Raw genomic sequence first — 17353 nt, 5'->3', positions numbered from 1 at the left:
CACACACACACACACACACACACACACACACACACACACACACACACACACACACACACACACACACACACACCCCATGTGTCCTAGTGCTGACTGCTGCATGTTCTGTAGCTGTTGTTGCTGCCAGCCTGTTACTGATCCCAGGTGAAGTGATCCAGAGCCGTTCCCTCCGAAGCCTGACAGAGAGCTCAGGTCACCCAGAGAGTACTCTACACAGTGGGAGTGGGGAGAAACGTTACAAACCTTGTGGGCAAATCGAAAAATGGTTCCTATTCCTTAAGTGGTGCAGTGATTTTGAGAAGGGGAAGAGGAGGAGGGGAAGAGGACGAGAGAAGAAGAGGAGTGCATACCAGTGCCATAAGAGGTGGAGAGGGCAGAGGGGTACCCTCCCATACCCTGCCCGGGCAGAGTAGGTGTTGCTATTGAGACCACAGGAGTAGCCAAAGACTGGGCAGACTGGGAGTGGTTTATTCTCTGGTTCTGGAAGAAAACAACAAACATACATTAGCACACTTATAAGTAGAAGTATGTGGATCTCCATTTCCTTCTAGACATACAAACAGATATTCAGTGTAACTTTCCACATGTTGTCCATTAGTGTGATGTCACACCACTCACCAGCATCATGTCAAAATCCTCACACTGGCAGCGTTGAAAAGCAATACAACTCATATTAGTGTCTGGATGTGCGGTGTGGGCTAGAGTGTGAAGAGCTGTTCAAGAGGGGTCAGGTAAGTGTTTTGACATCTGTCTGAGGGGGGGGAGGAGAGAGAAAGTGAGAGCGAGAGAGATGGAGAAAGAGGAGATCACTCACGACGGAGGGCATGTTGTTTTTGTTGCCAGGGGGCAGCAGAGTGCGGAGGTCTGGCTTGCGGTTACCACTCAGGGTCATGGAGGTCATCAGGGGCGGAGTCTTGGCCTGCATGCCTTTGGCCACACATCCCGGAGACAGCAGCCCCGGAGAGTGACGGTGGTTACCATAGCTACCATTACCTAGGAGACGGACAGAGGAGAATACTGTCCGTTTTTCTTGTTTTACCCAGGTTGCGTGAGCCATCACACTGTGAAAAATGTAGGTGCATCGCGATAGTTAACTCACCAGTGTTAGAGACCGTGTTAGACAGCTCTGAGACCATCATCCCTCCTGCGTTTCCAGCGCTGGGGGGTCGGTGTGTGTGTTGGGGTCCAGGCGACATGCTGTTCCTCTGCAGCCCAGGGTGTGTGTGCGAGAGGGGCAGCAGATTGTGGTTTCCTAAGGAACCCCCCGCCCCAGGTTGAGAGTAGAGGAGTCCGCTGTTATTTTGGCCCTGGATGGAGCCAACCATGTCGTAGTTAGAGGGGGGGAGAGCCTGCCGGACAGAGACAAAGAGACGACAGGGTTAAGCAAGGCAAATGGAGAAGTGGTAGGAGTGGACACACAATTCCAGTTAGCACTCACACAGAGTCTCTGTCTGCTGATCATGAGGTCGATGTCGTCGTTGATCTTGCGGTATTTGTCCTCTGACTCGGGGCTCTGACCAGCAGAGTCGTCTGCCTCGATGTCGGGACTGTCAAAGCCATTTAGACCCTTCTTTCGCAGAGTCTGGGAGAGAGAGAGAGAGAGACAGAGAGAGAGAGAGAGAGAGAGAGAGAAAACAAATGTTAATGATACTCTGCAAATGGCTTGAGAGTCTGTTAATGCCACTGTTACAAAAAAAAGAGTCAGTGATTAAACCACAACAGTTAACTCTTGATCTCTGAAGTGTTGCAGTCCCTTTGACTGACACCAAGAGGCGCTATAACACACGGCAGATAAATACTCTCACTGAACTACAATATGAGCGGAGAAGAGAGGGAGAGTAGACAAAGTGAGAGGAAAAAAGTAAAGGAAATAGAGGGAGAGGGGCTGAAAGAGAAAGGGTGGTAGACAGTGATTTGGAGAGATGAGAGGAGAAAAAAGAGGGGGGGGGGAGTAATGGAAAGAGTAGGCCTCCCTTATCACTGCTGATAATGTCCATGGAGCTGGGATGCTTTTGCCTAGTGTGTGTGTGTGTGTGTGTGTGTGTGTGTGCAGTTTGTCTCAACTTTGTCGTATCTCAGCACTTTACAGCCTAACACTGGCCTATCACTAGACCAAAAAAGCTATCACACACACACACAATTTGTGGCAGGCCCAGGACCGTATTGCCCAGTCATGCCCACCTGTCACTGGCCAACACGGGGAGGGGGTGTGACTGAGCCCGGCTTCAGCCAATCACAGCTCTGCGCCTGAGGGATGGCCGTAGATGGCTATTTTTTTGCCTCTATGACAGCCAGAGCACCCCTCGACCCCAGCCCCCACCCCCCACACTCCCCGTCCCTCTCACCCCCACTGTCCCTTCTCTCTGTCTCTTTCATGCCCATTCCCTGCCCCCACCCCTCTCTTCCCTTCTGTTACTCACTCCCCCATACCTCCCTCGCCTCCCCACCCCACAATCACACACTATGCCCAGCCAGACAATAATGAAATGACAGTACACACGTGAAAAGTGAAGAACTCGTACTCTGTATTTCAGAACGTGTGACTCTCCATACTGGGGCTCGACACAGAGCCCTGGCACACACAGGCCCGTAATGTGTAACCTTGAGAGCAGCATGTGTGCGTGGTGAGAGAGGTGCGTATTTGTGTTCCGTGTGCGTGCCTGTGTGAGAGGTGAAGGCGGTAGGTGGTTGAGTGGACAGCTGACTATAGGTGCTCGGGGGGAGGGGGGGGCAGCTGAGAGAGAAGAGAAGGAGGGAGAGAAAAGAGGAGAGAGGAGAGAGTGAGAGAGAGGAGGAGAGAAAGTAAAACAGAGAGAGCGAGAGAGAGAGAGATCACTGAACACCCTACCTCCATTCCAACCCACCCTAAACTCATTCCCTGTCAAACTAAAAGGAGAAATCAGTATTTTCTCAGGTAGGCATAACCTACCTGGCACCGCTAACAAAAAAAACAACCATGTCAAAACCGTTACAGCACCTCTCTCTCTCTCTGTGTTTTTTTCCGTCTACTCCCTGTTGTTTTTTCTCCCCTATGGGTGGTCTGGTCTCCCAACCACTTCCATATCAATTATGGCATGTGCCATAATTACAAGGGCACAGAGTGCAAGGCAGCTCTTCGTGTGCCAGGGAACATGACGTGCAACTCTCACAACATCTCACCTCTCCTAACCCAACAGGCGGACATTTCGACCGCACTCGCACACACGCACTCACACTCACACACTCACACAGAAATAACTCAATAAATCAGATTTGTTATATGAATAAAGACTTGCTAAAGTGCAAAAATTCTGCACTTTGACGTTTCCCTCCATGAACCCGCTGTGACTTCTAGGAAGATTTTAACCCACTTAAAAGTCCAATGCAGCTGTTTTTTAGCTCAATATAAAATCATTTCTGGGTAACAATTAAGTAACTTCCTCTGATTACTTTATATAAAAATGGTCAAAAAAGCAAAGACCAATTTATCAGGCAAGAATTTTGCTATGACTGCCTGGGAGTGGTCTGGGGACGGGGAAACTGAAAATGAACTGTTACTGACAGAGAGGTTAGGACCTCTCCTTATTGTTCTATTAACATCACAATGGTGCGGAGCGTTCGATTTGCCTGCTGTGTGCCGTCTTTCAAGGGATTGTTCAATAAATGTGATTCCATGCAAAATGTTGTTAGATCATCAGTTATACGGCAAGTAACTGATGGTGTCATTTCAGATATGCGAGGGCAGCCGGATGATATCTCTCACTATTGGCTAGCTGAGGACAGATCACGTCAATAATAACTAGCTAACAAGCTAACTTTCAGGGGACAAACTAGATGGCTATATGCAAATATTGTTTGACTTGCCTGCCATGTATTTTTGAAATTTATTTTACCAGGTAAGTTGACTGAGAACACATTCTCATTTACAGCAACGACCTGGGGTATAGTTACAGGGGAGAGGAGATGAATGAGCCAATTATAAACTGGGGATGATTAGGTGACTGTGATGGTATGAGGACCAGATTGGGAATTTAGCCAGGACACCAGGGTTAACACCACTACTCTTACGATAAGTGCCATGGGATCTTTAGTGACCACAGAGAGTCAGGACACCTGTTTAACGTCCCATCCGAAAGACGGCACCCTACACAGGGCAGTAACTGCCCTGGGGAATTGAGATATAATTTTTTTTAGACCAGAGGAAAGATTGCCTCCTACTGGCCCTCCAACACCACTTCCAGCAGCATGTGGTCTCCCATCCAGGGACCGACCAGGACCAACCCTGCTTAGCTTCAGAAGCAAGCCAGCAGTGGGATGCAGGGTGGTATAGCTGGCTATAGCGGTGATGACAGAAGTCTGACCGGCAACTTTACCAGGGCGAGGACTTGCCGATGTCAAGCGCTTTCCAAAAGCCTCACCTCTGACGAAGCAAGCTTAATGACACATGTTGCTTGCTTAGCTAGCTAGCTATATGTCAAAGTGATAGGCTACCCTCGGGTATCTGAAATGACATGATCAATTGATGTGTACGGATCATGTAAAGAATGCAGTGAATGGTTGTATAACTCTGATGGTACAGTTAAATGTGGAATAATCGGAAATGTGCAGGTCTGAATACGACGTTTAAGAGGCGACGCTGTTAAAACCAAATACTTCTAACGTTTATTTAACTTCCATTTTGAAAACAGCCCTTATTTGTCAATGGTTTAAGCCGAGCTGGTGGTCTCCTTGCCCCTCAGGAGCCAAATCAAACGCTCTGCACCGTATTGTGACGTTTTATTGATAACGACCTGCCTGTCATCGGGCAGGCCACAACTCCATCCCACCAAAACAGGCTGAAATTGCAGGTGGTCTTTTTCAAGCAGCTCTTACACTAAAAAGGCATTATTGTCATTTTCACAACTTCACAGGATTATTACAACCACAGCGTGGAGATATATTTAAAACCCAGGGAAATCTCGTTTTTGACTGCACTGGTTTTCACCTTCATGGTAAAGCCCTAGTTATTTTGTTGCTTTGACAAAGTTATTCATGAAGATTATTTCTTTCATAGTGATTCATTTACGCCTGTCCCTCAGTTTAACGTCAATCCTTTTACGTGAACTGACCTCTCACTTTAATATGGTGAAAAGATTCCTTTTTATCTAAAAAACATTGAACATCTGATAGTCAAATCCCAGTGTAAAAAGCAGGTGAGCTGGTTTTACTCTTTTTTTTGTAATTTTCTGTTGTTTTGTGTTGGAATACTGAGTGGGTGGAGCATAACACTTCAACCCTCTTACTCAGAGAGAGACAGGCTAAAAATGTTTGACAATTAAAAAAAATGAAAATAATTTATTGTGAAGCTTCCATTCAATTGCCCCTCCCTGTTGCACACAACAAACAAGATTTAAGATGAAATGGTCAACCCTGTTAAAGTCAACCCTGTTACAGTCAACCCTGTTACAGTCAACCCTGTTACAGTCAACCTTGTTACAGTCAACCTTGTTACAGTCGAACCTTGTTACAGTCAACCCTGTTACTTCATTTGGCACATAATAGGTACTTACTGTAGTCATTTTTGTTATTTATTTAAACTCTTGAGATGGGAAAACGTGTTCTTTATGAAGTTGGACGTGTGCTATTTATGACAGAATGTTAAAATGAGATGAAATCTAACGTTTTTTGGACCAAGTTACACGACCCCTCTATTTCTCCTCATGTCTGCCAACCCGCCAAGACACACACACACACGCACATCCCAGAGAGGCTATTCTTAGCAGCAGCGGTCTATTTTTAGCCTGCTGCTGGTTTCCAGGCATTTAACAGGAAGGAATTGACTACACAAAGAGAGCTGGAGTTACCACTGGGACTGTGTGTGTGTGTGTGTGTGTGTGTGTGTGTGTGTGTGTGTGTGTGTGTGTGTGTGTGTGTGTGTGTGTGTGTGTGTGTGTGTGTGTGTGTGTGTGTGTGTGTTCTTTTTGACGAGCTTCACTGAGAGCTTCAGCTGTTTTCAATCTGCGACACACACACACACACACACACACCACAGAATGGAGCGAAATAGGGTTAGTAGAAAAGGGGGTGAGGAATGCAGAAGTTCTCCGTTATATATATAGCCATGATCCTGATCCACGAGTAAGAAATCCAACAAGCTGCAATACACACACACACACACACACACACACACACATACAACACACACACACACCCACCCACACCCCTCCCCCTCATTATTGGGGAAAGAAACCCAGACAAAGGAGACTTTATTCTGCTCCATTCCAGTCAGGCAGATAGCTCTACGGCTCACAAGGTTTCACAGCTAGGTCATGAGGCTTTTATCAATACAAAGCACAGGAGCTGTGTGAGATGCTGAAAAATATACCGGTATGTTGTTACAGTGTATTGAAAGTCATTAGCAATTTATGGACAGGACACGCTCCAGTAAAAAAAAAATGAGTTGGGATCATTTTTGTTTCGTTTTGGTCGTCCGTCTCTAGATTGTTGCGCTCTGTGTCTCTGGTGTGAGCCGTGTGGACAACAGCATATTTGCAGGTGAAAACAGTTAAGAGCACCAACAACAGACACACACACACACACACACACAAACAGAGCACACAACTCAAAGCACAGGAATGCACTGGCATGCATGTGCATGAAGTCACAGTAACTCTATCAACTCTGTGGTAGAGAGCTGGAGGGGATACCAGTTAGAATGACTGGCCCTGCCAAGACTGAACTAACCAAACACACTGGCGCGGGAGAGACGGAGGGATGGGGAAAGAAACGGTAAAGGAAGAGGGGGAAAGAGAGAGGCGGATAGAGAGACGGAACACAAACAATCTAGAAGGAAATAAATGGGCATAGAGGGGTAAGGGAGAAAGGAGGAGAAGGAGCGAGGGAGGCTTGAAAGTGAGAGAGGAGAGAGAGAAGGAAAGGGAACTGAGACAGAAAGGAGGAGGGAAATATCCATTATCATTTATTTGTCCCCCAGGAGATGACTACACACTAGAGGTGACCAGGTCAGCCAGGAAGAGAGGGAGGGCAGGAAAGAGAGGAGGGATGGGGAGAAGAGACGAAGGGTGAGGAGAGTTGACGTTTGGTGAGCGGGATTAGAAGGGGCATATTGAGATTACAGTAATGAGTGTGATGGGATTATGGTAGATTACAGTAGATTAACAGTAAATTATATGCTGCTCCTGTCGGAGCTGGCAGACTAACCATGAGGTGGACTTGTGGAGGACAGGTGAAGAGGGAGACCTGACCCTCCTTCACACCACGTTACAACACCAGCTATCAGGCAAAACACCACGTTATACAACACTGACACGTCAAACACATAACCACCAGATCTGGCTCAAATGTGAAACACTGTGGAATATTTTAGCTGTGCTTGGTTGATTTAGTTTGCCTGGTTTACAATGGAACACATGGAATAGTCCCAAAACTGAGCTGCATATCTCCCCCCCCCTCCCCCCCCCAGCCTTCTACAGTGCTAGAAGTCCCCATTCCCACACATTTAACATCCCCACCCCCCTCTGCACTCTACCAAAACTACCAAGCTCGGTTTTCCCACTACTCCCAATGGGAGGCTCATGGCCTGTGTGGGAACACACATCTTTCACTGATCTCTCTGTTCTCTCTCTCTCCTTTTCCCTCTCTTTAACAGTACCCTATATAAGACCACAACAACTCTCCTCCAAGCCGGTAAAGATTCCTGTCAACGTTACAGAGCCGGAATCCAACACACCTGTCCTGTGAACTCTGATTCCCTAAACCCTTGTCCCTAACCTCTGTCACATGGTCCGCTGGGTGGCCCTGAAGAGGGTTGAATGGGGATGTTGGACATGTGTGTGTGTGTTTGTGAGGGGACACCTTGTTCCTTAACATTGTTAAGTAACTCCAGGCTGGCCGACTCAGACCTGCACACGTTAGCCTCCCTGAGCCGTGGGCCATGAGCCCAACACACACACACACACACACACACACACACACACACACACACACACACACACACACACACGGGCCTGAGTATTGTATGTTACAAAATACCAGCAGACTAGCTGAATTCCGCTGTTAATTCAACAAACTGAACATGTACTTATAATCAGTTATTTTATCTGCTATTAGACCTGGGAGACCATGTCCGTGAATCAGTCTGCAAATAAACTGTGTGGGACCCACCTCCACAATGTCAGAGTTGGTCCTGCTCTCGTGAGGTTCGTTGTACTCAGTGTACTTGAGCAGGACCTTATCCATGTCGGTGCTGGCGTACTGGAACAGCTTGTTGGTGCTGTTGAAGATGATGAGGGCGATCTCACAGTCGCACAGCACGCTCAGCTCGTACGCCTTCTTCATCAGGCCAAACTTCCGCTTGGTGAACGTCACCTGGAGATGGAGAAAGAGCGGGAGAAGGGAAAGATGGATAGAAAGGTAGGGAGGGGGGGAGGGAGGGGGAGAGATAGATAGAAAGGGAGAGGGAGAGAGGGAGAGATAGATAGAAAAGGAGAGGGAGAGAGGGAGAGTGATAGAAAAGGCGAGGGAGAGATAGATACAAAGGTAGAGGGAGAGATAGATAGGGAGAGGGAGAGATAGATACAAAGGTAGAGGGAGAGATAGGGAGAGGGAGAGAGGGAGAGAGATAGAAAAGGAGAGGGAGAGAGGGAGAGAGATAGAAAAGGAGAGGGAGAGAGGGAGAGAGATAGAAAAGGAGAGGGAGAGAGGGAGAGATAGATAGAAAGGTAGAGGGAGAGATAGATAGGGAGAGGGAGAGATAGATAAAAAAGGAGAGGGAGATAGAAAGGTAGAGGGAGAGAGGGGGAAGACATTATGTAGGTGAAATGTATTACTTGTACGCTGAAGGCCTACGTGTTCACAACAGAATATGTGGAAGATCCAATGTCACTGTCAGGACACTAGGGAAGAAATCTGAGGCTGGAAGGACTGGTAATCCCATGCAAACAAACACACACACGCTGAGAACAGGGAGGTCATTCGAGCTCTAGGGGTCAGGAAGCACATGTTAGTGCATTTCCTGTCATAACAGGAAGAGAGGAACCACTCCCCCACTACACACACATACATACAGACACACACACACACACACACACACACACACACACACACACACACACACACACACACACACACACACACACACACACACACAATGCATCTGTCTCTGCTTCCTGCCCACCTAGTTTTCTGCGGGCGTGGGAGGGTTGGGGGTTATGTGTGTGACCCTGTCTGAGTAAGCTCACACACGATTAAGCACAAGCTTAAGAGAGAGAGAGAGTGTGTGTGTGTGTGTTCATTTACCTGTCTGTTGCGTTCATCCATAATCCGTGCTATCTGGATCTTTTTCCTCCCCATCTTCGCTCCTTCTCTTTCTCTCCTATCCCCAAAAGTCCTGTTCTTCTTCTCTTGTCTCAATCCTCACAGCAGTGTTCTCTTTATTTGCCTCCTCTCAATTCCTCTGGCATTCGCTCCTTAAACAGAAACAGAGAAAGAAATCAGTTAAGATGTTGTCAAACACACACACACACACACACACACACACACTAGTACTTGTTGAGCAGTCGTAGAGAACGGTTCAACTATGTTTGTGTCAAACTGAAGAATTGATCATTCAACAGCTTGACCTGAGAGAGGAAAATCACTCACTGATGAAGACATACATCTCTACCACACAACTCAGTTCACAAACATTGCATCTAATTGACAACCAGAGAGACGCCCATTTGCTTCCCACTGAAGGTAGAAATGCAAGTTCGAAAAGCCTATTCAATTAGAAAATGGACATGTCCATAATTTCTCCATCCCAACACACATGCAGCAGGGTACACCTCTAGCTGAAGAGTCCCGTTGTTGACATCTATTAACCATGCTTTGTGTGTCTTGGCCCAGAGGATCTGAAGGATTCAGTCCACAGCTTGTTGTGTAACACTAAGTCACTGCGTGTCACGCACCCCTAATCCAGTACACCTGGGTTTACCAGAGGGTCTCAGCGGAGTTTAGAGTAACCCACCAATCCCCCATCCCCTAATCCATGACCCCTGACCTCTTACATTGACACCTAACTTCAGCCCCTTACTCTTATCGCTATCATAACCTATTGACGTACAGTATATAATAACTACGGGAGAATGAGCGAGAGAGGGAGGGAGGAAGAGAGAGAGAGAAAGAGAGAGAGGGAGGAAGAGAGAGAGAGAAAGAGAAAGCGAGAGAGAGAGAGGAAGAGAGAGAAAGCGAGAGAGACAGAAAGAGAGAGAGAGAAAGAGGGAGAGAGAGAGAGAAAGAGGGAGAGAGAAAGAGGGAGAGAGAGAGAGAGAGAGAGAGAGAGAGAGAGAGAGAGAGCGAGAGAGCGAGAGAGCGAGAGAGCGAGAGAGAGAGAGAGAGAGAGCACAGGCCCAGTATCCTCTGAGGGGAGTATGTGCTATATTCCCTCCGTCATTTCTCCATCCCTCCATCTGTTAATCAGGCCTCTGTCTCTCTCATGGGGAAACAGAGAGAACGAGAGATAAGAAGACAAGAACACTGAAGAAATGGAAGGAGATACAGTATATTTCAAAGGGAACACTACACGTATACACTGAGTGTAGAAAACATTAGGAATAATAAGGAATAATATGACTCAAATTATGTCAATTAGCCTATCAGAAGCTTCTAAAGCCATGACATCATTTTCTGGAATTTTCCAAGCTGTTTAAAGGCACAGGCAACTTAGTGTATGTAAACTTCTGACCCACTGGAATTGTGACACAGTGAATTATAAGTGGAATAATCTGTCTGTAAACAATTGTTGGAAAAATGACTTGTGCCATGCACAAAGTAGATGTCCTAACCGACTTGCCAAAACTATAGTTTGTTAACAAGAAATTTGTGGAGGTGTTAAAAAACGAGTTTTAATGACTCCAACGTAAGTCTCTGTAAACGTCCGACTTCAACTGTACATGTAGGCAGGGGTAAAAGGGACTAGAAGCGACTAGGCAGACGGATAAATAATCATGAATAGCAGCATTAGTATGTGTGAGTGTGTGTGTTAAGTGTGTGTGTGTGTGCCAGAGTGACAGTTTAAGTATGTGAATGTGTGGATAGAGACTTGAGATTGTGTATAAAGTCAGTGCAGATAGTCCGTGGATGGGATTGAGCAGCCATCGCTTAGCAGTTCAACAGTCTTATTGCTTGGAGATAGAAGCTGTCTCAGAGCCTGTTGGTCCGAGACACAATGCTCCGGTACCGTTTACCAAACGGTAGTAGGGTGAGCAGTCCATTGCTGGGGTGGCTAAAGTCATTGGCAATTTTCCGGGCCTTCCTCATACACCGCCTAGTATAAATGCCCTGGATGGCAGGGAGCTCGACCCAAGTGATGTACTGTGTGTGAACGTGTGAGTGTGTGTGTGTGTCTGTTAGTGACGGGGGGAAAACATCTATACAGTGACATATCTCAATCTTATTTTTGGATAATATTACATTGATATTTGACTCTAAGTGGCGATTTGTAAAAAAAATAAATATATATATTTATATACAGTACCAGTCAAAAGTTTGGACAGACCTACTCATTCAAGGTTTTTCTTTATTTTTGCTATTTTCTACATTGTAGAATAATAGTGAAGGCATCAAAACTATGAAATAACACATATGGAATCATGTAGTAAGCAAAAAAGTGTCAAATCAAAATAAATTAGCCACTTTTGGCCTTGATGACAGATTTGCCCACTCAGCTTTGGCATTCTCTCAACCAGCTTCATGAGGTAGTCACATGGAATGCATTTTAATTAACAGGTGTGCCTTGTTAAAAGTGAATTTGAGGAATTAATGCGTTTGAGCCAATCAGTGTTGTGACAAGGTAGGGGTGGTATATTTGGTAAAAGACCAAGTCCATATTATGGCAAGACCAGCTCAAATAAGCAAAGAGAAACGACAGTCCATCATTGCATTAACCTGTTGGGTCTAGGGGGCAGCATTTGCACGTCTGGATAAAAAAAATGTACCCGATTTAATCTGGTTACTAATCCTACCCAGTAACTAGAATATGCATATACTTATTATATATGGATAGAAAACACTCTAAAGTTTCCAAAACTGTTTGAATGGTGTCTGTGAGTATAACAGAACTCATTTGGCAGGCAAAACCCTGAGACATTTTCTGACAGGAAGTGGATACCTGATGTGTTGTATTGACTTTAAACCTATCCCATTGAAAAACACAGGGGTTTAGGAATATTTTGGCACTTCCTATTGCTTCCACTAGATGTCACCAGCCTTTACAAAGTGTTTTGAGTCTTCTGGAGGGAGATCTGACCGAACAAGAGCCATGGAACGGTGATGTCCCATTAGACACCTGGCGCGAGTTCATGTTGGGTACCCTCGTTCCAATACGTTATAAAAGAGTATGCATTCGTCCACCTTGAATATTATTCATGTTCTGGTTAAAAAGGCCCTAATGATTTATGCTATACAACGTTTGACATGTTTGAACGAACGGAAATATATTTTTTCCCCTCGTTCATGACGAGAAGTCCGGCTGGCTTACATCATGTGCTAACGAGACGGAGATTTTTGGACATAAATGATGAGCTTTTTTGAACAAAACTACATTCGTTATGGACCTGTGATACCTGGAAGTGACATCTGATGAAGAGAATCAAAGGTAATGGATTATTTACATAGTATTTTCGATTTTAGATCTCCCCAACATGACGTCTAGTCTGTATCGCAACGCGTATTTTTCTGGGCGCAGTGCTCAGATTATTGCAAAGTGTGATTTCCCAGTAAGGTTATTTTTAAATCTGGCAAGTTGATTGCGTTCAAGAGATGTAAATCTATAATTCTTTAAATGACAATATAATATTTTACCAATGTTTTCTAATTTTAATTATTTAATTTCTGACGCTGACTTGACTGCCGGTTATTGGAGGGAAACGATTTCCTCAACATCAATGCCATAGTAAAACGCTGTTTTTGGATATAAATATGAACTTGATAGAACTAAAAATGCATGCATTGTCTAACATAATGTCCTAGGAGTGTCATCTGATGGAGATTGTAAAAGGTTAGTGCATCATTTTAGCTGGTTTTATGGTTTTGGTGACCCTGTCTTTGACTTGACAAAACATTACACACAACTCTTGTAAATGTACTGTCCTAACATACTCTAAATTTATGCTTTCGCCGTAAAACCTTTTTGAAATCGTAAAACGTGGTTAGATTAAGGAGATGTTTATCTTTCAAATGGTGTAACATAGTTGTATTTTTGAAAAATTTGAATTTTGACATTTATTTGGATTCAAATTTGCCGCTCTTGAAATGCACCTGCTGTTGATGGAGTGCACCACGGGTGGCACGCTAGCGTCCCACCTAGCCCCAAGAGGTTTTAAGACATGAAGGTCAGTCAATCAAGAACTTTCAAAGTTTCTTCAAATGCAGTCGCAAAAACCATCAAGGGCTATGATGAAACTGGCTCTCATGAGGACCGCCACAGGAAAGGAAGACCCAGAGTTACCTCCGCTTCAGAGGATAAGTTCATTAGAGTTACCAGCCTCAGAAATTGAAGCCCAAATAAATGCTTCACAGAGTTCAAGTAACAGATACATCTCAACATCAACTGTTCAGAGGAGACTGTGTGAATCAGGCCTTCATGGTCAAATTGCTGCAAAGAAACCACTACTAAAGGACACCAATAATAAGAAGAGACTTGCTTGGGCCAACAAAAACACGAGCAATAGACATTAGACCGGTGGAAATCTGTCCTTTGATCTGATGAGTTAAAATGTGAGATTTTTGGTTCCAACCGCTGTGTCTTTGTGAGACGCAGAGTAGCTGAACGGATAATCTCTGCATGTGTGGTTCCCACCGTGAAGCATGGAGAAAGAGGTGTGATGGTGAGGGCGTGTTTTGCTGGTGACACGATTTATTTAAAATTCAAGGCACACTTAACCCTTTTCCAACAGGACAATGACCCGACACACCTCCAGACTGTGTAAGGGCTATTCGGCAGAAAGGAGAGTGATGGAGTGCTGCATCAGATGACCTGGCCTCCACAATCACCCAACATCAACCCAATTGAGATGGTTTGGGATGAATTGGACCTCAGAGTGAAGGAAAAGCAGCCAACAAGTGCTCAGCATATGTGGGAACTCCTTCAAGACTGTTGGAAAAGCATTTCAGGTGAAGCTGGTTGAGACAATGCCAAGAGTGTGCAAAGCTGTCATCAAGGCAAAGGGTGGCTACTTTGAAGAATCAAAAATATTAAATATATTTTGGTTTGTTTAGCACTTTTTTGGTTACTACATGATTCCATATGTGTTATATCATAGTTTTGATGTCTTCACTATTATTCTACAATGTAAAAAAAAAGAATATATAGAAAAACCCTTGAATGGGTAGGTGTGTCCAAACTTTTGAATGGTACTGTATACACACACACATATATATATATACACACACACACATATATATACACACACATATATATACACACACATACATATATATATACACATATAAATAAATATATATATGTATACATATATATACACTGCTCGAAAAAATAAAGGGAACACTTAAACAACACAATGTAACTCCAAGTCAATCACACTTCTGTGAAACCAAACTGTCCACTTAGGAAGCAACACTGATTTACAATAAATGTCACATGCTGTTGTGCAAATGGAATAGACAACAGGTGGAAATTATAGGCAATTAGCAAGACACCCCCAATAAAGGAGTGGTTCTGCAGGTGGGGACCACAGACCACTTCTCAGTTCCTATGCTTCCTGGCTGATGTTTTGGTCACTTTTGAATGCTGGCGGTGCTTTCACTCTAGTGGTAGCATGAGACGGAGTCTACAACCCACACAAGTTGCTCAGGTAGTGCAGCTCATCCAGGATGGCACATCAATGCGAGCTGTGGCAAGAAGGTTTGCTGTGTCTGTCAGCGTAGTGTCCAGAGCATGGAGGCGCTACCAGGAGACAGGCCAGTACATCAGGAGACATGGAGGAGGCCGTAGGAGGGCAACAACCCAGCAGCAGGACCGCTACCTCCACCTTTGTGCAAGGAGGAGCCGGAGAAGCACTGCCAGAGCCCTGCAAAATGACCTCCAGCAGGCCACAAATGTGCATGTGTCTGCTCAAACGGTCAGAAACAGACTCCATGAGGGTGGTATGAGGGCCCGACGTCCACAGGTGGGGGTTGTGCTTACAGCCCAACACCGTGCAGGACGTTTGGCATTTGCCAGAGAACACCCAAGATTGGCAAATTCGCCACTGGCGCCCTGTGCTCTTCACAGATGAAAGCAGGTTCACACTGAGCACGTGACAGACGTGACAGAGTCTGGAGACGCCGTGGAGAACGTTCTGCTGCCTGCAACATCCTCCAGCATGACCGGTTTGGCGGTGGGTCAGTCATGGTGTGGGGTGGCATTTCTTTGGGGGGCCGCACAGCCCTCCATGTGCTCGCCAGAGGTAGCCTGACTGCCATTAGGTACCGAGATGAGATCCTCAGACCCCTTGTGAGACCATATGCTGGTGCGGTTGGCCCTGGGTTCCTCCTAATGCAAGACAATGCTAGACCTCATGTGGCTGGAATGTGTCAGCAGTTCCTGCAAGAGGAAGGCATTGATGCTATGGACTGGCCCGCCCGTTCCCCAGACCTGAATCCAATTGAGCACATCTGGGACATGTCTCGCTCCATCCACCAACACCACGTTGCACCACAGACTGTCCAGGAGTTGGCGGATGCTTTAGTCCAGGTCTGGGAGGAGATCCCTCAGGAGACCATCCGCCACCTCATCAGGAGCATGCCCAGGCGTTGTAGGGAGGTCATACAGGCACGTGGAGGCCACACACACTACTGAGCCTCATTTTGACTTGTTTTAAGGACATTACATCAAAGTTGGATCAGCCTGTAGTGTGGTTTTCCACTTTAATTTTGAGTGTGACTCCAAATCCAGACCTCCATGGGTTGATAAATTGGATTTCCATTGATTATTTTTGTGTGATTTTGTTGTCAGCACATTCAACTATGTAAAGAAAAAAGTATTTAATAAGATTATTTCTTTCATTCAGATCTAGGATGTGTTGTTTAAGTGTTCCCTTTATTTTTTTGAGCAGTATATATACATATATATATCCCACATTATTATTATAATAGTTTTTGCTACTGTAGGTATTTTTCATCCTATAACTTGTTCTCCATCTTCTTTTTAAATAGTGACCCAACATGTTTTCAGCACTTTATTTCCCTGACCGATCAAAACTCATTTTCTCATGCTCTCTCATCTCTCTGCAGCAGACATACAGTAAGCAATATGTTTGGAACACAAAATTGCAATACAATCACAGTATCGAATCGCAATACATATAGAATCATGAGAATGGCTGTACTTATCGTATCAGCAACTAAGTATCGTGATAAAAATCGTATCGTGAGGTCCCTGGCAATTCCCCGCCCTTGTCTGTGTGAATGAGTGTGAGCTTGTGTGTGTGCGTTTGTGTGCATGAGTGGGTGTGTGCTTGTGTGTGTGTGTGTTTTGTTGATGGTGAAGGGTGTTTGTGTAGGGTGTTTTGTTGATGGTGAAGGGTGTTTGTGTGGGTGTTTTGTTGATGGTGGTGGAAAACGCTGTCTCAGACACCGCTCTAGAATCTACCATTAGTGTTCAATTGAATTGAGATCTGGTGACACACACACACACACACACACACACACACACACACACACACACACACACACACACACACACACACACACACACACACACACACACACACACACACACACACACACACACACACACACACACACACACTTTATGCTCCTTTGAGATGCATCTTTCAAAGTCCCTGAGATATCTTCTTCTTGCCATAGTAGCCAAAATGATAGGTAACTGGGCATTATTATACATGACGCTATGCATGATGGGATGCTATTTGCTTAATTAACTCAGGAACCACACCTGTGTGGAAGGAAGCACCTGCTTTCAATATACTTTCTATCCCTCATTTACGCAAGTGTTTCCTTTATTTTGGCAGCTACCTGTACATCCAGCAACTCCCTGGCTTATAGGTTCTTTAAGCTTGTCTTAAGTAGCTAGAAACAGGCAGAGCACACACGGTTTATAGCGTTCAACACACACACACACACACACACACACACACACACACACACACACACACACACACACGGTTCCCAGCTTACAGTCAGAGGCAGAAGCATGGCTGAAGAAGAATGGAAGTGGGAGAGAGAGAAAGGGATCAGGCTTGTCAATGACAAGACAATGAGTAGGGAGTTGGCTAACTCTCGTGAAAAAGTACAACTGAATTACTACACAAAACATATTTGTGCAGTAGTGACAATGTAGAGACTGTGTAGTGAATTTGTACTTTATGCACTA

The 17353-nt window shown here is 45.2% G+C and overlaps 1 protein-coding gene across 3 annotated transcripts in view; it reads right to left on the bottom strand.

Annotated features, from left to right (window-relative positions):
• LOC106563077 (myocyte-specific enhancer factor 2C) overlaps positions 1-17353 on the bottom strand; it is a 31332-nt gene that overhangs the window by 3274 nt on the left and 10705 nt on the right. For all 3 annotated transcript variants that reach the window (XM_014128302.2, XM_014128303.2, XM_014128304.2), the window contains 7 exons: positions 9277-9446; positions 8143-8346; positions 1439-1582; positions 1100-1349; positions 815-993; positions 351-480; positions 74-209 (listed from right to left, as the gene is read on the bottom strand). In XM_014128302.2, the coding sequence (XP_013983777.1) occupies positions 74-209; positions 351-480; positions 815-993; positions 1100-1349; positions 1439-1582; positions 8143-8346; positions 9277-9330 (1097 nt within the window). In that variant the 5' untranslated portion in view covers positions 9331-9446. The remainder of the gene's footprint in view (positions 1-73; positions 210-350; positions 481-814; positions 994-1099; positions 1350-1438; positions 1583-8142; positions 8347-9276; positions 9447-17353) is intronic.

The sequence above is a fragment of the Salmo salar genome, chromosome ssa11 (assembly GCF_905237065.1).
Source record: "Salmo salar chromosome ssa11, Ssal_v3.1, whole genome shotgun sequence".
Taxonomy (NCBI): Eukaryota; Metazoa; Chordata; class Actinopteri; order Salmoniformes; family Salmonidae; genus Salmo; species Salmo salar.
Note: the sequence above shows the minus strand (reverse complement) of the source record. Positions and strands in the feature narration are given on the sequence as shown.